General features: G+C 34.5%; 1 protein-coding gene across 1 annotated transcript in view; it reads left to right on the forward strand.

The window, feature by feature from the left end:
• CATSPERE (catsper channel auxiliary subunit epsilon) overlaps window positions 1–21,049 on the forward strand; it is a 186,317-nt gene that overhangs the window by 57,512 nt on the left and 107,756 nt on the right. The window contains exon 7 of the mRNA XM_087424248.1: window positions 3,142–3,219. Within this exon, the coding sequence (XP_087280374.1) occupies window positions 3,142–3,219 (78 nt within the window). The remainder of the gene's footprint in view (window positions 1–3,141; window positions 3,220–21,049) is intronic.

Here is a 21,049-nt window from a genome sequence, read left to right on the forward strand (position 1 = left end):
AAAATTTTACAACATAGATGACACTAAACAGCTAATATTCCTAGTGTCCAGAGATGGTTGGGATGTAAATTGGTGCAACAATTTTGAGAAATGGTTCTGCATTATCTTACACATACCCTGGGACCCAGCAATTGCACTCCTAAGTACATACTCAAGAAAAACTCTTGCACTTGTTCATTGAGACATTTTCAAAAATATTCATAGTAGAACTGCTCGTAAAATCCATCCCTCCCAAACAGCAAGAATCAATATACCCATTAACAGGAGAATGGAAAAATTGTGATATATTCACATGATGGAATTTTAAATAGCAATGAAAATGAATGAGCTCAGTTATGGGCAATAACATGAATAAATCCTAGATACATAATGTCAAAAGACAAAATAGCAGATCCTAGGGGACTATTTGTGGGATGATCAAGTTCAAAAATAGCCCAAAACTAAACCTTATATTAATAAACAAACAGAATTCAGGAAAGTGAGTACCTCTGGGCAGAAACAGGGAACCAGAAAGAGGAGGAATACACAGGTGTATAAAAGATATTTGTAAAGTTCTAGTTCTTGAGTTGGGTGGTGAGTTCCTGGTTTTCATTTTACTAATTTAAAATTTAAATAATTACATAAAAGAGGGTCATGCCAATAATGATAGTGTGTCGTGAACCAAGGACTGTGGTTATTCTCATTCTGAGTCTGTGTACCTGAAGTTCAAACAAAACAAAGAGCTCTCACAAAGGATAACATTGGAAAAATGTGGAAAAGCCATGTGCACAACAGCAAATCTAACAAATATGAAAAGATGCTGAAATTCAGTTAATCTGAGGAAAACTCAAATTAAATTAACAATGAAATGTCCGCTCATCACACTGGTAAAACCTAAATAAGAGAAGATAACTATTGCTAAAGGGGATCTGGGCAAAATGGTACAACTCAAGCTGTGCTGGTGGAAAATGTGAAGAGTCACAGCCTGATCGCATTTTTGGAGAGTAATCTGGCAACATCTATTACAATTAAAAATATATATACTCTTTGGATCAGTGACCCCACTCCTGGGAATCTACTCCACAGAAATGAAACCTCCAGTACACAAGGCTGTAATTATGTACAATGTACACTATGTACAATGTAAGAGCATTGTAATAGTGGTATAAAACCAGAAGAAAGCTGGAGCCATAGTGAATCTCCATCGTTAGAGAAATCGATCTGTAAATCACAGTATAACCACATCATGGAATATTAGTCAGGCATTCTAAGAGCTGACACTGGGGAATCTCAATGGTGTATACTTGAGTGAAAAAAGCATGTGGAAAGCATGTATAATATGATCCAATTTTGTTTAACAAAAACTCCTAAAACGCCTCTTAAAACACACGTAAATATGTATTTGTGTATATGTCTGCAAATGCTTATATAGCATGGAGAAAAATAGCGAAGGGTACATACTGGTTGTTAACTCAAGTTACATAGGATGAGAGAGGATTAATACAGGTGAAGGGAATACAAAAGAGAAATAAAAACCTGCAATAAAAAGGAAGGGAGGGAGGAGGAAAGGGCAGCAACATATAGGGACAGTATAGACTCTAAAGCAAAAAGATTTAATAGGATAAAGAGGAATGCCATATAATTATAAAAGGAATAAAATTTTCATTTATATACATCTGTGTAACCACCATGCAGATCAAGATATAGAACATATAGATGTAGAAGTTCTTAACCTAAAGAACTTCCACAAATTAGTAAGTAAAAGACTAACAACCCAGTAGAAAAATGGAAAATGGGCAAAGGAAATGAACAAATAGTTTATTAGACAGGAAATATAAGTGGAACTTGAACATATGGAAAGATGCTCAAACTTTCTCATAATAAAAGAAATGCAGATTAAAAATGCATCAAAGTACCATCTGTCACCCATCTGGCAATATCTGAATGTAAGATAACACGCTATGTTGGGAAGGCTGTGAGGAAAGAATTCTCATATATTGCTGGTGAGAGGGTATATTCGTGCAACCGCTATGGAGAACAATTTAGCAATATGTATAAATATTACAATTGCACATACTCTGTAACTCAACAATTCCACTTTTAGGAATACGCCAAGGTACAAAATGATATATGCAAAAAGTTTTTCACTTATAGCACTGATTCTAATGGCAAAGGACTAGAAACAAATGTTTATCAGTAGGTTACTGGTTAAATAAATTATGGTTCCTTCGTAATTTGGAATAATATGCAGCTGGAAAATTAATGAGAATATATAAAGATTTCTAAGATACAACTTTAAGTGAAGAAATATAATTTTTGAAAAAAATGTGTTTAGCATGATAGAATTTATATAAAAGGAGAAAAAATAACATGTTTATTGGTTAAACAAAAATTTTATAGAAATATAAACAAGAATTATCTAATAGTAGTTACTTGTGTGGTGCAGTGGGCTTATGGGAACTAGGTGATGGAGTACAGGGTGGGAGAGACAATTTTTGCTGTATTTTTTATATAATTTGTTTTTAATTATATGAATAAGTTGTCTATTCAGGAAAAAGTAAACAAGAAAAAAAAGAATTAGATCTACATCTATTGAAATGGCCATGGCGTATCAAGTGACAAAAGCAAGTTACAAATAACATGTAAAGTGTGATTTCATTTTTATAGAAAGTGTGTGAATGTTGGTGGGGGGTTACTGTGGGTATTTGTGAGTGTAGAGAAGGAAGTACAGGCCTTCATACCAAGTTTTAACAGTAGTTAGCTCAGGAGTGTAGAGGGATATTATTAACCCTTCCTTTGTAAGTCTTTGGATTGTTTCACTTGTTAAAAACAACACTTATTGCTTTTGATTTTTTTAAACGGTAAATCAAAAATTATTTTTTTTTGCTGAGGAAGATTCACCCTGAGCTAACTTCTGTGCCAATCCTCCTCTATTTTGTATGTGGGTTGCCACCACAGCATGGCCGATGACAAGTGGTGTAGGTCGGTGCCCGGGAACCGAACCCAGGCCGCCAAAGCTGAGCGTGCCGAACTTAACCACTAGGCCATGGGGCCAGCCCAAAATTTTTTAAATAAATAAAAACATTGTTATAGTTACATTTGCCACAACTAAAAATGACATTTATCCAAAATGTAAAGAGATGCAAACATTTTATTTTGTAGGTTATCATTATATGGATATATGATCCAGAAAATGCAGACCCTAATGAGTTGCTGTGGAACGCAAATGAGCCTTCGCTAGTAGGTGGAAACATTATTATTATCATAGATAAAATAATATGCTATGTTTCTTTTTTAAGGGCTGTGAATAATTTATTTTAAGGGCCCAGAACTAACTAAATACATTTTAATTATCCATTAAATTGTTTAGCCATTTTAGTGATTTTGAACTTGTGGTCGATCTCTGCAATTATAAATCTTTTTTTAGAATTCTTATTGAGCATCCTGCGTGTTTTCTGTGAACCTCATTATTCATGAAGAGGCTGGCCATTAAAGTGCTTTAAGGGCGTCCTTGAGCATCTGTCTTGAAGTCAAGTCCCTTATTGAATCCTTTACCGCTTGGAGACTAAAGATAAAGGTGCAACATGGTGAATAAATAAGTCCTTTCCTTTATTTTTTACAAATTTACCTTTTTCAAGATTTAAGTTCTCTCTTCTCTTACAATTAAAATGTATTAAAGAGAAATATAAAACGAGTAGTTTAAGTTTCTTATGGGACTGTCTACATCTTAATGAGTCAAGAGATGGACTGGTAAATCAGGATGACAACCAATCAATTAATTGTTTCATTTGGCAATTGACTTTAGAGGGAATAAAATAATGGTAATTAAACACTCCAAGCATTACTATTCTTAATTTGTCATCTTTTTAAGTAAAAATATGCACATTTTAACATTATTTAGTCCGTGCATACCTAATACTTTGCTTTTTTTTTTTTTTTAATTTCCATGTTTATCCATGACCATGTCATTTCTTTAAAACCTTTCTATGGCTCTCCATTACAAACGGCATAGACTCTTGGCTCTTAGACTCAACGTGGCACACAAGGCCTGGGATATTCCCTCTCAGGCACTCTTCTCTGGCCTCAGCTCTCTGCATGGCCTGCCTCCAGCAGCAGTACCCTGCTCTCTCCTGGCACACACCTGCTGTTCCCTGCTTCCGTGTCTTTATTTACGCTGTTCCCTCCATAGCAACTGCTCATTCCCTTTCTTCGTCTACTCACTTTTCAGGTCTCAGGTCAGGTATCACTTCCTCCAAGATGCCTGCTGTGACCAAATCAGGATTTTTTTTTCACATGAGTAGTTTGAGGGGATTATTTTAATGCTACAGTTTTGATGAATCATCAACAAAACAGCTCTTGTAAAATGTAAATTGTCTGTTTTGTTTTTTGTTTTTTTTTTGTCAGCCAATGTGTAATGTACCTAACAGATACCCAGATCCTAATTCTATCCCCTACTCTTCATTCCTCATTCTCTTCCTTACCCATCCCTGACTTTGAACTCTAAACAGTCCCTTATCTTTAATTCATTCCTGTATTTTATTACTCCATCTTTGAACCTCAACTCGTCCCTGTCTCTCATCCCATTCACTCCTTCTCTGAGCCTTACCCTGTTCCCAGGACCACACCAGGGAAAAGAGGACCAGCAGTGGAGTGTGGCTCGGGGATGGGGTATAGGATAACTGTTTTATACAATTGGGTTACACAAAAATATTAAAAGTTTCAGGGTTTTGTTTGAGGCTTTTCCCTTTAATTACCATTTTAACTGTCAATTACAAAGAAAAATGCATAAAAGCTAAGTATACAGTTCAATAAATAAGTAGCCGTATAACCATTATCAAGAAATAAAGCGCTAACAGTAGTACAGAAGGTCCCCACGTGTGCCGCCTGCATGAACAGAATTTCTCCCTCCACTCTAGAGGTGTTTGTATGGACACAGACCTTCCCTTCACCCTAGAGGTAACCATTATTCTGAATTTTATGGTAATAATTGCCCTGCTTTTCTTTTTAGTTTATCATGTGATTCTTAAACAATGCAGTTTAGTGATTTGGGTTTTGTTTTGTTTTTGTTTTTCTTCTTTATGTAAATGAAATTACACTTTATAACAATATGCATATTGCTGTTTTGGGTTTTTAGTTTTTTTTTTGGTCAACATTATGTAAGATTTATCTATTTTGTGTGTACCTACAGTTTTTTCATTTTCATTGCTGTATGAATTCCATTGTTTCAACATACCACAAATTTTTTATCCATTCTACTATTGATAAATTTTGGGTTGGTTTTAGTTTTGTTGTGTTTTGTTTTTAATGAGTGTCGGGGTTGTTTTCCAGCTTTACTGAGATATAATTGATATATAACATTCTGTAAGTTTAAGGTGTACGTGTGTTGATTTGATACACTCACATATTGCAAAATGATTACCCCAGTAGTGTTTTTTAACACGTCCATCACCTCACGTAATTACCATTTCTTTTTTGTGGTGAGAACATTTAAGATCTACTCTCTTAGCAACTTTCAAGTATTTAATACAGTATTATTAACTATAATCACCAGGCTATACATTAGATCCTCAGAACTTTTGCATCTTATAATGGGAAGTTTGTACCCTTTGACCAACATTCCCTGTTTCACCCGCCCCCTCAGCACCTTGCAACCGCCTTTCTGCTCTCTGTTTCTATGAGTTTGGCGTTTTTAGATTCCACATAAAAGTGCAATCACACAGTATTTGTCTTTCTCTGTCTGATTTCACATAGCATAATGTCCTCAAGGTCTGTTCGTGCTATCATAAATGGCAGAATTTCCTTCTTTCTCATGGCTGAATAGTATTCCATTGTGTGTGTGTGCATATGTCACATCTTCTTTATCCAATCACCCATTGACGGATACTTTTGTTGTTTCCACATTTTGGCTGTTGTGAATAACGCTGCAATAAAGATGAGAGTGAAGGCATCTCTTCGATATCCTGTTTTCCTTTGCTTTGGACATATACCCAGAAGTGGAATTGCTGGATTGTATGGTAGTTCTACTTTTAATTTTTGGGGAACCTTCATACTATTTTCTATAATGACTGCAGCAATTTACATTCCCACCAATAGTGCTCCAGGCTCCCCTTTTCTCCCCATCCTCGTCAGAATTTGTTATTTCCTCTCTTTTTGATGATAGCCATTCTAACAGGCGTGAGGTGATAGCTCATTGTGGTTTTGATTTGCATTTCCCTGGTGATTAGTGATGTTGAGCACCTTTTCAAGTGCTTGTTGGCCATTTGTATGTCTTCTTTGAAAAAAATATCTATTCAATTCCTCTGCCCATTTTTTAGTCGGATTTTTTTGCTGTTGAGTTGTATGAGTTTCTTATATATTTTGGATATTGACCCCTTATCAGATATATAATTTGCAAATATTTTCTCCCATTCCGTAGGTTTCCTTTTCACTCTGTTGATGGTTTCCTTTGCTGTGCAGAAGCTTTTTAGTTTGATGTAGCATCACTTACTTATTTTTGCCTTTGTTGCTCATGCTTTTTGTGTCATATCCAAAAAATCATTGCCAAGACCAATGGCAAGGAGATTTTACCCTATGTTTTCTTCTAGGAGTCTTACAGTTTCAGGTATTATGTGTAGGTCTTTAATCTATTTTGAATTAATTTTTGTAAATGCTGTAAGATAGGGTTTCTAATTTCATTTTTCTGCATATGATTGTCTAGTTTTTCCAGCACCTTTTATTGAAGAAACTATTCTTTCCCCATTGATATTCTTGGCTCCCTTGTCAAATATTAGTTGACCTTATATGCGAGGGTTTATTTCTGGGCTCTTGATTCTCTGCTCATTTCTCTATATGTCCAATGCCAGTACCATACTGTTTTGATTACTATAGCTTTGTAATATAGTTTGAAAGCAGCAAGTGTGATACCTCTGGCTTGTTCTTCCTTCTCAGGGTTGCGTTGGCTATTTGGGGTCTTTTGTGGTTCCATACAAATTGTAGGATTGTTTTTTTCTACTCCTGTGAAAATGCCATTGGATTTTGATAGGGATTGCATTGAATCTGTAGATGGCTCTGGGTAGTATGGACATTTTAGCAATATTAACTCTTCCAATCCATTAACACGGAATATCTTTGTGTTTACTTGGATCCTTTTCAATTTCTTTCATCCAAATCTTATAGTTTTTGTTGTACAGATCTTTCACCTCTTTGGTTAAATTTATTCCTAAATATTTCATTGTTTTTGATGCCTTTGTGAATGGGATTGTTTTATTTATTTCTTTTTCAGATAGCTTGTTTTTAGTGTAAAGAAATGCAACTTACTTCTGCCTGTTACTTTGTGTCCTGCAACTTTACTGAATTTGTTGATTAGTTCTAAAAGTGTTTTTGGTGGATTCTTTAAGATTTTCTAAAGATAGGGTCATATCATCTGCAAAAAAAGACAATTTTACTTCCTTTAAAATTTTTTTTTTCTGGGAAAGATTTGCCCTGTTCTAACATCTGTTGCCAATCTTCCTCTATCTCTTTTTTTTTTCCCTCCCCAAAGCCTCAGTACCTAGTTGTATATATTCTAGTTGTAAGTCCTTCTAGTTTTTCCATGTGAGCCACTGCCACAGCATGGCTACTGACAGACAAGTGGTGTGGTTCCACACCTGGGAACCGAACCCGGGCCGCTGAAGCAGAGCACAACAAACTTTAACCACTAACCCATCAGGGCTGGCTCTCCTTTCCAATTTGGATGTCTTTTATTTCCTTTTCTTGACTTATTGCTCTGGCTAACACTTCCAGTGTTATATTGAATGGGAATGGTGAGAGTGGGCATCCTTGTCTTTTTCCTGATCTTAGAGGTAAAGATTTCAGCCTTTCACCATTGAGTATGATGTTATCTGTGGGCTTGTCATATATGGCTTTTATTGTGTTGAAGTACATTCCTTCTATACCCAATTTGTTGAGAGTTTTTATCAAGAAAGGGTGTTGTAGTTTGTCAGATGCTTTTTCTGCATCTGCTGAAATGATCATATGATTTTTGTCTTTCATTCTATTAATTTTGTGTGTCACATTTATTGATTTACATGTGTTGAAACATCCTTGCATCCTGGGATAAATCCCACTTGATCATTGTGTATGATCCTTTTAATGTGCTATTGAATTCAGTTTGCTAGTATGTTGTTGAGAATTTTTGCATCTCTTTTCATTGATGGTATTGACCTGTAGTTTTATTTTCTAGAAGTGTCCTTGTCTGGCTTTGGTATCAGGGTAATGCTGGCCTCATAAAATGAGTTTGGAATTTTTCCCTACTCTTCAATTTTTTGGAAGAGGTTGAGAAGGATTGGTATTAATTCTTGAAATTTTTGGTAGAATTCACCCATGAAACTGTCTAGTCCTGGGCTTTTCTTTGTTGGGAGATTTTTGCTCACTAATTAGGTATCCTTACTCCTTATTTGTCTGTTCAGATTTTCTAATTCTTCATGATTCAGTCTTGGTGAGTTATATGGTTCTAGGAATTTATACATTTCTTCTAAATTATCCAGTTTTTTGGCATATAATTGTTCATAGTAGTCTCTTATGATCCTTTCTATTTGTGTGGTATCAGTTGTAATATCTCCTCTTTCGTTTCTGATTTTATTTATTTGAATCTTCTTTTTTTCATAGTTAGTCTAGCTAAAGGTTTGTCAATTTTGTTTGTATTTTTAAAAAACAAACTCATTCTCATTGATCTTTTCTATTGTTTTTCTGGTCTCTATTTCACTTAATTGTGCTCTCATCTTTGTTATTTCCTTCCTTAGGCTAACTTTGGGCTTAGTTTGTTCTTTTTTTCCCCCTAGTTCCTTGAGGCGTGAAGTTAGGTTAATTATTTGAGATCATTCTTTTTTCATAATGTAGGCTTTTATCACTATAAACGTCCCTCTTACAACTGCTTTTGCTGTATCCCATAGGTTTTATCATGTTGTATTTCCATTTTCATTTGTTTCAAGATGCTTTTTGATTTCTTCTTTGATTCATTGGTTCAGGAGTGTGTTGTTTAATTTCCACATATTTGTGAATTTTTTCACTTTCCTCCTGTTGTTGGTTTCTAGTTTCATACCATTGTGGTTGGAAAAGATACTTGGTATGATTTCAATTTTCTTAAATTTGTTTTTTGTCCCATTATATGATATATCTTGGAGAATGTTCTATGTGCATTTGAGAAGTATATGTAATCTGCTGCTCTTGGATGGCATGTGTGTACATGTCTGTTAGGTCCATTTCATCCAAAGTATAGTTCAGTCCAATGCTCCCTTATTGATTTTTTTTTTTGTCTGGATGATCTACCCATTGTTGAAAGTGGGATATTGAAATCCCCTACTACTATTATATTTTTGTCTATTTCTCCCTTCAGATCTGTTAGTATTTGCTTGATATATTTAGGAGCTCTGATATTGAGTGCATATATATACCTACAATTGTTATATTTTCTTGGTGAATCGACCCCTTTATCCTTATATAATGGTCTTCTTTGTCTCTTGTTACAGTGTTTGGCTTAAAGTCTATTTTGTCTGATATAAGTATAGCTACCCCTGCTGTCTTTTGCTTTCTACTTGCATGGAATATCTTTTTCCGTCCCTTGACTTTGAGCCTATGTATGTCCTTAAGACAACACAATAAGTCTAGTTAACATCTGTCATCAAACTCTCTTATCAACTTTCAAATATGCAATGCAGTATTATTAACTATAGTAACCATGCCGTACATTATATCCCCAGGACTTATTTATTTCATAACTGGAAAGTTATACCTTTTCATTCCCTTTACCCATTTCACCCACCTCCCACCCCCTTGCCTCAGGAAATTACCAATCTATTCTCTGTATCTAAGAGCTTGGGTGGGATTTTTATGGTTTTGTATTGTTTTTTTAAATTGCACATACAAGTATTTGTTATACAGTATTTGTCTTTCTCTTACTTATTTCACTGAGTATAATGCCCTCAAAGTCCATCTATGTGGTCCCAAATGGCAAGATTTCATTCTTTTTTATGGCTGAATAGTATTCCGTTGTGTGTGTGTGTGTGTGTGTGTATACACATATAAATATGTGATAAAGAAGATATGTATATCTTCATCAGTACAGTCATGTGCCACATAAATACATTTTGGTCAACAACAGACCACATACCCAACGGTGGTCCCATAAGATTAGTACCATGTAGCCTACAGGTGTAGTAGGTTATATCTTGTAGATTTGTGTAAGTACACTCTATGTGCCGAATTATCCCTTTCACCCTCCTCCCTCCCACCAATCCAATCTCTGTCTCTATGTGTTTGTTTGTTGTTGTTATTATCTACTACTTAATGAGTGAGATTATACAGTATTCGACCTTCTCCCTCTGACTTACTTCACTTTGCATTATACCCTCAATGTCCATCCATGTTGTCACAAATGGCTTGATTTCATTGTTTCGTATGGCTGAGTAGTATTCCATTGTGTATATATACCACATCTTCTTTATCCATTCGTCCCTTGATGGGCACTTAGGTTGCTTCCAAGTCTTGGCTGTTGTGAATAGCGCTGCAATGAAGACAGGGGTGCATGTATCTTTACACATTGGTGTTTTCAAGTTCTTTGGATAAATACCCAGCAGTGGAATAGCTGGATCATATGGTAGTTCTATCCTTAATTTTTTGAGGAATCTCCATATCACCTTCCATAGTGGCTGCACCAGTTTGCACTCCCACCAGCAGTGTATGAGAGTTCCCTTCTCTCCACAACCTCTCCAACACATGTTGTTTCCTGTCTTGTTAATTATAGCCATTGTGACGGGCGTGAGGTGATATCTCATTGTAGTTTTGATTTGCATTTCCCGGATAGTTAGTGATGTTGAACATCTTTTCATGTGCCTGTTGGCCATCTGTATATCTTTGGAGAAATGTCTGTTCAGGTCTTTTGCCCATTTTTTAATTGGGTTGTTAGTTTTTTTGTTGTTGACATGCATGAGTTCTTTATATATTTTGGAGATTAAGCTCTTATCAGATGTATGGTTTGCAAATATCTTCTCCCAATTGTTAGGTTGTCTTTTCGTTTTGTTGATGGTTTCCTTTGCTGTGCAGAAGCTTTTTAGTTTGATGTAGTCCCACTTGTTTATTTTTTCTGTTGTTTCTCTTGCCCAGTCAGACACGGTGCTTGAAAATATGTTGCTAAGACCAATGTCGAAGAGCGTACTGCCTATGTTTTCTTCTAGAAGTTTCATAGTTTCAGGTCTTACATTCAAGTCTTTAATCCATTTGAAGTTAATTTTTGTGTATGGTGTAAGGTAAGGATCTATTTTGATTTTTTTCATGTGGCTGTCCAGTTTTCCCGACACCATTTGTTGAAGAGACTTTGTTTTCTCCATTGTATGTTCTTGGCTCCTTTGTCGAAGATTAGCTGTCCATAGATGTGTGGGTTTATTTCTGGGCTTTTGATTCTATTCCATTGATCTCTGTGTCTGTTTTTGTGCCAGTACCATACTGTTTTGGTAACTATAGCTTTGTAGTATATTTTGAAATCAGAGAGTGTGATACATCCAGCTTTGTTCTTTTTTCTCAGGATTCCTTTAGCTATTCGGAGTCTTTTGTTGTTCCATATAAATTTTAGGATTCTTTGTTCTATTTCTGTGAAAAATGTTGTTGGAACTTTGGTAGGGATTGCATTGAATGTATAGATGGCTTTAGGAAGTATGGACATCTTAACTATGTTAATTCTTCCAATCCAAGAGCATGGAATATCTTTCCATTTCTTTGTGTCTTCTTCAATTTCTTTCAGGAATGTTTTACAGTTTTCAGTGTACAGATCATTCACCTCTTTGGTTAAGTTTATTCTTAGGTATTTTATTCTTTTTGTTGCAATTGTAAATGGGATTGTATTCTTAATTTCTCTTTCTGCTACTTCGTTGTTAGTGTATAGAAATGCAACTGATTTTTGTATGTTGATTTTGTATCCTGCAACTTTACTGTATTTGTTTATTACTTCTAAAAGTTTTTTGGTGGATTCTTTAGGGTTTTCTATATATAAAATCATGTCATCTGCAAATAGTGATAGTTTCACTTCTTCCTTTCCAATGTGGATCCTTTTCATTTCTTTTTCTTGCCTGATTGCTCTGGCTAGGACTTCCAGTACTATGTTAAATAGGAGTGGTGACAGTGGGCATCCTTGTCTGGTTCCTGTTCTTAGAGGGATAGCTTTCAGTTTTTCACCATTGAGGATGATATTAGCTGTGGGTTTCTCATATATGGCCTTTATTATGTTGAGGTACTTTCCTTCTATACCCATTTTATTCAGAGTTTTTATCATAAATGGATGCTATATCTTGTCAAATGCTTTCTCTGCATCTACTGAGATGATCATGTGATTTTTATTCTTCATTTTATTAATGTGGTGTATCACATTGATTGATTTGTGAATGTTGAACCATCCTTGCATACCTGGAATAAATCCCACTTGATCATGGTGTATAATATTTTTAATGTATTGTTGTATGCGATTTGCTAGTATTTTGTTGAGGATTTTTGCATCGATGTTCATCAGTGATATTGGCTTATAATTTTCTTTTTTTGTGTTGTCCTTGTCTGGTTTTGTTATCAGGGTAATGTCGGCTTTGTAGAATGAGTTAAGGAGCTTCCCCCCCTCCTCAATTTTTTGGAAGAGTTTGAGAAGGATAGGTATTAAGTCTTTTTTGAATGTTTTATAGAATTCACCAGGGAAGCCGTCTGGTCCTGGACTTTTATTTTTGGGGAGGTTTTTGATTACTGTTTTGATCTCCTTACTGGTGATTGGTCTATTCAAATTCTCTATTTCTTCTTGATCCAGTTTTCGAAGGTTGTATGATTCTAAGAATTTATCCATTTCTTCCAGATTTTTGAATTTGTTGGCATATAGCTTTTCATAGTATTCTTTTATAATCTTTTGTATTTCTGATTTTACTTATTTAAGCCTTCTCTCTTTTTTCCTTGGTGAGTCTAGCTACAGGTTTGTCAATTATTTTTATCTTTTCAAAGAACCAGCTCTTGGTTTTATTAATTTTTTCTGTTTTTTTTAGTCTCTATTTTATTTATTTCTGCTCTGATTTATTATTTCCCTTCTTCTACTGATTTTGGGCTTTGTTTGTTCTTCTTTTTCCAGTTCCTTTAGGTGCATTGTTAGATTATTTATTTGAGATTTTTCTTGTTTGTAGAGATAGGCCTGTATTGCTATAAACTTCCCTCTTAGAACTGCTTTTTCTGTATCCCATAAATTCTGACATGTCGTATTTTCATTTTTATTTGTTTCCAGGTATTTTTTGATTTCTCCTTTGATTTCTTCATTGACCCAATTGTTGTTCAGTAGCATTTTGTTTAATCTCCACATATTTGTGGCTTTTCTGATTTTCTTCCTATAGTTGATTTCTAGTTTCATACCATTGTGGTCAGAAAAGATGCTTGGTATTATCTCAATCTTCTTAAATTTATGTAGACTTGTTTTCTGGGCTAATATGTGATCAATCCTGGAGAATGTTCCATGTGCATTTGAAAAGAACGTGTAATCTTTGGTTTTTGGATGGAATGCTCTGTATATATTTACTAGGTCCGTCTGTTTAAGTGTGTCATTTAAGGCCAGTGTTTTCTTATTGATCTTCTGTTTGGATGGTCTATCCGTTGGTGTAAGTAGAGTGTTAAAGTCCCCTACTATTATTGTATTACTGTCTATTTCTCTTTTTATGTCTATTAATAATTGCTTTATATATTTAGGTGCTCCTACGTTGGGTGTGTAGATATTTACAAGTGTTATATCCTCTTGTTGGATTGTTCCCTTGATCATTATGTAATGCCCTTCTTTGTCCCTTTTTACAGTTTTTGTTTTAAAGTCTATTTTGTCTGATATGAGTATTGCTAGCCCAGCTTTCTTTTCATTGCCATTTGCATGGAGTATCTTTTTCCATCCCTTCACTTTCAGTTTGTGAGTGTCTTTAGGTCTGAAGTGTGTCTCGTATGCAGCATATATATTGGTCTTGTTTTTTTATCCAATCAGCCACCCTATGCCTTTTAATTGGAGCATTTAGTCCATTGATGTTTAAAGTAGCTATTGATAAGTATGTACTGACTAATCTCTGCCTTTTAATTGATGTATTTAGGCGATTAATATTTAAACTGATTATTGATGTATTTGGCTTAATATCAACTATGTTTGTAACTGTTTTCTATTCATTGCCAGAGACTTCTTTTTCTGCCTTTTTGGTCTTAATTGAGCATTGTATATGATTCCATTTTATCTCCTCTCTTAGCATATCAATTATATTTCTTCCAACAAAATTTTTGGTAGTTGCCCCTGAGTTTAGTACCTTTTAAACTAATCTAAGTCCACTTTCCAGTAACACTATTCCACTTTACTGTAGTTCAGATACCTTAGAACAGAGTATTCCCAATTCTTCCCTCCTGCCCTTGTAATATTGCTGACATTCATTTAATTATTCACATGGTATAGTAGTCCCATACATTGTTACTATTATTACTTTAAACAGACTGTTGTTTTTTAGATTAATCTCAGAAAAATTGTGACTGCTTAATGAGTCCAGGGTTTTCTTTTAGGGTGATGAAGTTGTTTTGGACCTAGATAGAGGTAGTGGTTACACAACATTGTGAATGTACTAAAAATCACTGAATTGTAAACTTTAAAGTAGTTAATTTTATCTTCTGTGAACTTTACCTCAATAAAAATGAAAAGAAAGGATTTTATTTTACGCTCATTTACTCCTCTCATGCTCTTTCTTTCTTTATGTAGATCCAAGTTCTGATCTTTATCATTCTCCTTCTGTCTGAAGAAAATATTTTAACATTTCTTGCAGGGCAGGTCTAGTGGTAAGAAATTTTCTTGGCTTTTGTTTTCTAAGGAAATTTTTTTTTCTACTTTTTTTTTTATTGAGGTTACATTGGTTTATAACATCATATAAACTTCGGTTGTACATCATTGTATTTCAATTTCTGTGTAGACTACATCATGTTCACCACCCAAAGACTAATTACCATCCGTCACCACACACATGTGCCCTGTCACCCCTTTCGCCCTCTTCCCTCCCCCCTTCCCCTCTGGTCACCACCCATCTAATCTCTGTCTCTATGTGTGATTTTATTTATTTGAGTCTTCTCTCTTTTTTCCTTAGTCTAGCTAAGGATTTGTCAATTTTGTTTATCTTTTCAAAAAACCAACTTTTAATTTTGATTTTTTTTCTAGTGTTTTTCTGTTCTCTACTCATTTATGCTCTGATCTTTATTATTTCTTTCCTTCCGCTCACTTTGGGCTGAGTTTATTGTTCTTTTTCTAGTTCCTTGAGGTGTAAAGTTAGGTTGTTTATTTGAGATCTTTCTTCTTTTTTAAGGTAGACATTTATTGCTTCCGTCTTAGTGCTGCTCTTGATGCCTCCCATACGTTTCATTATATTGTATTTTTATCTTCCTTTGCCTTGAGATATTTTTAAAATTTCCCTTTGATTTCCTCTTTGATCCAATGGTTGTTCAAGAGTGTGTTGTTTAGTTTCCACGTATTTGCGAATCTTCACATTTTCTTACTGTTACTGATTTCTAGTTTCATTCCATTGTGGTTGGAAAAGATACTTGGAATTATTTTCATCTTCTTAAATTTTTAAGACTTGTTTTATGACCTAACAAGTGATCTATCCTGAAGAACATGCACTTGAGAAGAATGTGTATTCTTGTGCTGTTGAGTGGAAAGTCCTATATATGTCTGTTAGGTCCATTTAGTCTACAGTATTGTTCAAGTCAGCTGGTTTTTTATTGTTTTTTTTTGGGGGGGGGGGTCTGGATGTTCTATCCGTTATTGAATGTGGAGTATTGAAGACTCCTACTATTATTGTACTGCTGTCAATATCTCCCTTCTGATCTGTCATTATTTGCTTTATATATTTCAGTGCTCTGATGTTGAGAGCATATATAATTGTTATATTGTCCTGTTAAATTGACACTTTTCTCATTGTATAATGACCTTCTTTGTCTCTAGAGACAGTTTTTGACTTAAATTCTATTTTGTGTGATGTAAGTATGCTCACTCTTGCTTTCTTTTGGTTTCCATTCGCATGGAATATTTTTTCCATCGCTTCACTTTCAGCCTATGTGAGTCTTTAAATCTAAAATGAGTCTCTTGTAGACAGTATATTGCTGGATCTTGGTTTGTTTTTTTATACATTCAGCCACGCTATGTGTTTTGATTGGGGAGTTTAGTCCATTTACATTTAAGTAATTATTGATAGGTGAGGACTTAATATTACCATTTTTTTGATGATTTTCTGTTTGATTTACAGTTGTGTTGTTTCTCCCTCTCTTGCTGTCTTCCTCATGATGATTTTTTTGTGTGCTTTGATTTGATTCTTTTCTCTTTATCTTTTGTGTATATATTATAGGTTTTTTTCTTTATAATTACCTTGAGGCTTGCACAAAATATCTCGTAGTTAAACTGCCTATTTTAAGTTGACAGTGACTTAATGTCAATCACATGCAAAAACTCTACACTTTTGCTACCCACGCTTTGTGTTCTTATCGTCAGAGTTTACTTCTTTTTATGTTGTGCATCCATTAACAGATTTTGCTCTTTTAACTTTTATATTAGGGTTAAAACTAAGTTATGCACTACCATTACAGTGTTATGTTGTTTTGTGTTTGTCTGTATAGTTACCTTTACCAGTGAGATTTATGCTGTCATATGCTGGTGTTCACATTGGTGAAGGCTGTGGAGGTCTACAGTGGCAGTGAGGGCCGCTGGGGCTCCCCTGCTCTCCTTTTCCCCCGGGGGAGGTTGTAGCCGAGGGGATTCTTCTTGGCACTGGGCTGGGCTGGCCTGGGGGTTGGAGTATAGAATGTATAGAATGCTTCCTACACTTTTCTGTGGCTATCCTCAATTTTTGTGCCCCACTGGGTTGCTGCAGCATTTTATTTGTACTCTGGAGCTCTTGCAGAGCTATTTTCATCCATGGAGAGTTGTTGAATTGTTGTTTTTCTGGGAGGACCTCCTAGTCTGCCATCTTGTTGATGTCATTCTTTTTTTAGCTATGTCTTTAAATTTTTTCCAGTTTTATTGAGATATAATTGACATACATCACTATATAAGTTTAAAATGTGCAGCATAATGGTTTGACTTACATATATTGTGAAATGATTACCACAATAAATTTAGTTAACATCCATCATCTCATATAGATACAATAAAAAGAAAAAGCAAAGAAAGAGAAAATTTTTCTCCTTCTGATGAGAACTCTTAGCATTTACTTTCTTAACAACTTTCATTTATATTATACAGCAGTTTATCTGTAGCCATCATGTTGTACTTGATGTACATCATGAGGTACTGTAGTCATCACTAGTATTTATTAATCTTATAACTGGATCTTTGTACCTTTTTTGACCACCTTCCTCCAGTTTCCCCTCCCACCACCCCATGCTCTGGAAACCACAAATCCAATCTCTTTTTCTATGAGTTTCGTTGTTTTTGTTTGTTTGTTTTTGTTTAGATTCCACATATAAGTGAGATCATACAGTGTTTTTGTTTCTCTGACTTATTTCACTTAGCATAATACCCTCGAGGTCCATCCATGTTGTTGCAAATTGCAGATTTCCTTCTTTTTTATGGCTGAATAGTATTCCTTTGTATGTATACACCACAACTTCTTTATCCATTCATCCATAAATGGACACAGGTTGTTTCAATATCTTGGCTATTGTAAATAATGCTGCAATAAACATGGAGATGCAGATATCTTTTCAAGTTAGTGTTTTTATTTCCTTTGGATATATTCCCCGAAGTGGAATAGCTGGATCATATGATAGTTCTATTTTTAATTTTTTGAGGATACTCCATACTGTTTTCCATAGTGGCTGCATCAGTTTATATTCCCACAAGCAGTGCACAAGTGTTCCCTTTTCTCCACATCATCACTAGCATTTGTAATCTTTCATCTTTTTGATAATAGCCATTCTAACATATGTAAGATGTCATCTCATGGTGGTTTTGATTTGCATTTCCCTGATGACTAGTGCTGTTGAGCCTCTTTTCATGTACTTGTTAGCCATCTGTATGTATTCTTTGGAAAAATGTCTATTCAAGTCCTTTGCCCATTTTTTAATTGGATTATTTTTTTTTTGCTATTGAGTTGTATGAGTTCTTTATATATTTTTTATATTATGCAAATATATGTATATTTGCAGATATATGCTTTGAAAATATTTTTCCCATTCCATAGGTTGTCTTTTAACTTTGTTAATTGTTCCTTTTGTTGTGCAGAATTTTTTAGTTTGATATAGTCCCATTTGTTTATTTTTTATTTTATTGCTTGTGCATTAGGTGTCATATCCAAAAACTCATTACCAAGACCCATGTCAAGGAGCTTTTTTTTCCCTTTGTTTTCTTCTAAGATTTTATGGTTTCAGGTCTTACATTTAAGGCTTTAATCCATTTCAAGTTAATTTTTGTGAGTGGTGTAAGATAGGGGTATGGTTTCATTCTTTTCCATGTGAATATCCAATTTTCCCATCACCATTTGGTGAAAAGACTACCTTTTCTCCATTAAGTATTCTTGGCTCCCTTGTCAAATATTAGTTGACTGTATATTCTTGAGTTTATTTCTGGGCTCTTGATTCTATTCCAATGATCTATTTGTCTGTTTTTATGCCAGTACCATACTGTTTTGATGATATAGCTTTATATTATAGGTTGAAATCAGGAAGTGTGATGCCTCCCACTGTCAGGATTGCTTTGGTTATTCAGGGTCTTTTGTGGTTCCATATAACTTTTAGGGTTGTTTTTTCTACTTATGTAAAAAATGCCCTTGCAATCTTCATAGGGATTGCATTGAATCTGTAGATGGCTTTGAGTACTATTGACATTTTAACAATATTAATTTTAACAATATTAATTTTTCCAATCTATGAACACAGAATACCTTTCCATTTATTTGTATCTTCTTCAATTTCTTTCATCAGTGTCTTATAGTTTTCAGAGTAGAGATCTTACCTCGGTTAAGTTTATTCCTACATATTTTATTCTTTTTGATGTTATTGTAAATGGAATAATTTTCTTTAATTTTTTTCAGATAATTTGTTGTTAGTGTACAGAAACCCTACTGATTTTTGTAAGTTAATTATGTATCCTGCAACTTTACTGAATTGGTTTATTAGTTCTAACAGTTTTTTGGTGGAGTCTTTAGGGTTTTCTATATATAAAATTATGTCATCTGCAAGTAGAAACAATTTACTTTTTCCTTTCCAGTTTGGATGCCTTTTATTTCTTTTTCTTGCCTAATTGATCTGGCAAGGACTTCCATTACTATGTTGAATAGGAGTGGCTAGAGTGGGCACTCTTGTATTATTCCTGATCTTAGAGGAAAAGCTTTCAATCTTTCGCCATTGAATATGATGTTAGCTGTAGGTCTGTCATATATGGCCTTTATTATCTTGAGGTTCTATACATAATTTGTTAAAAGTTTTTATCATGCATGGGTGTTGAATTTTGTCAAATGCCTTTTCTGCGTCTGCTGAGATGATTGTATGATTTTTGTCTTTCATTCTATTAATGTGATGTATCACATTTATTTTTCGTATATGTTGAAACATCCTTGTATCCCAGGGATAAGTCCCACTTGATCAACATGTATGATCCTTTTAATGTGCTGTTGAATTTGATTTTCCAGTGTGTTGTTAAGAATTTTTACGTGTATATTCATCAGGGATATTTGCCTGTAGTTTTCTTTTCAGGTTGTGTTCTTTTCTGGCATTGGTATCAGGGTAATGCTGGTCTCATAAAATGAGTTTGGGAGTGTTCCCTCCTCTCAATTTTTTGGAAGAGTTTAGGAATGATTGGCATTAATTATTTTTTAAATGTTTAGTAAAATTCACCAGTGACGCCATCTGGTTTTTTGGGTTTTTTTGTTTTTTGTTTTTCATAATAGCTATCCTAATGGTGTGAAGTGGTATCTCATCATGGTTTTGATTTGATTGGTGATGTGGAGCATCTTTTCATGTGTTTATTGGCTATTGGTTTAATCTTCCTTGGAGAAATGCTATTCAACTCCTTTGCCTGGTTTTTAATTGGGTTATTTTTGTTGTTGAGTTTGAGGAGGTCTCTATATATTCTGTATATCAATCCCTCATCATATATGTGATTTGAAAATATTTTCTTCCATCCTGTGGGTTGCCTTTTTACTCTGTTAATAGTGTTTTTTGATGCATGCAAGTTTTTAATTTTAATGAAGTCCAATCTATTTTCCTCTTGTTGCCTGTACCTTTGGAGTCATATCAAAGAAATCATTGCCAAATCCAATGTCATGAAGATTTCCCTCTGTTTTCTTCTAAGAGTTTTATAGTTTTAGCTCTTACGTTTAAGGAATGAACTATTGATACACCCAAGATCTTGGATGGATGCTGAGTTAAAAAGTCAATTTTAAAGTGTTACATACAGTATGATTCCATTTATATAACATTTTAGAGGTGACAAAGTTGTAGTAATTGAAAACAGATAAGTAGTTGCCAGAAGTTAGATTTGGTGGGCATTTGTGACTCTTAAAGGGTAACATGAAGGAGTTTCTTCTTTGTGATAGAATAGTCCTATATTCTGATTGTGGTGATGGTTACATGAATCTACGCATGTAATAAAATTTTACAGAAATATACCAAGAAAAAGGACTGCCTGTAAAAAAAATGGTGAAATCTTAATAAGGTCTGTTCCTGAGTTAACAGTGTTGTATCAACATCAATTTCTTGGTTTTGACAATGCACTAAGGTTTGTAAGCTATTGTCATTTGGGAAAGCTGACTCTCTTGTGAGTCAAACTATTTCAAAATAAAATACTTACAACTCTATTTAAAAATTCCTTCAATATTTGCCCATTGTACTAAGAATAAAATCCAAACTATTTTCCAAGACTTACAATGCTTACCATGATGTGGTTCCCACCTATCTTTTCTCTAATCTTTTCCTGGACTTGTCTCCCCCTCACTTACTACACAGTAGCCATTATCTTCCTTTGAATCTCTCAGTCATAATAATCCTCTCCCAATTCAGAATCTTTGTAACAGTTGTTCATTCTGTCTGAATTGTGTAAGAGCTT

The sequence above is a fragment of the Ceratotherium simum genome, chromosome 36 (genome assembly GCF_057802395.1).
Source record: "Ceratotherium simum simum isolate JZ-2026a chromosome 36, ASM5780239v1, whole genome shotgun sequence".
Classification (NCBI taxonomy): domain Eukaryota; kingdom Metazoa; phylum Chordata; class Mammalia; order Perissodactyla; family Rhinocerotidae; genus Ceratotherium; species Ceratotherium simum.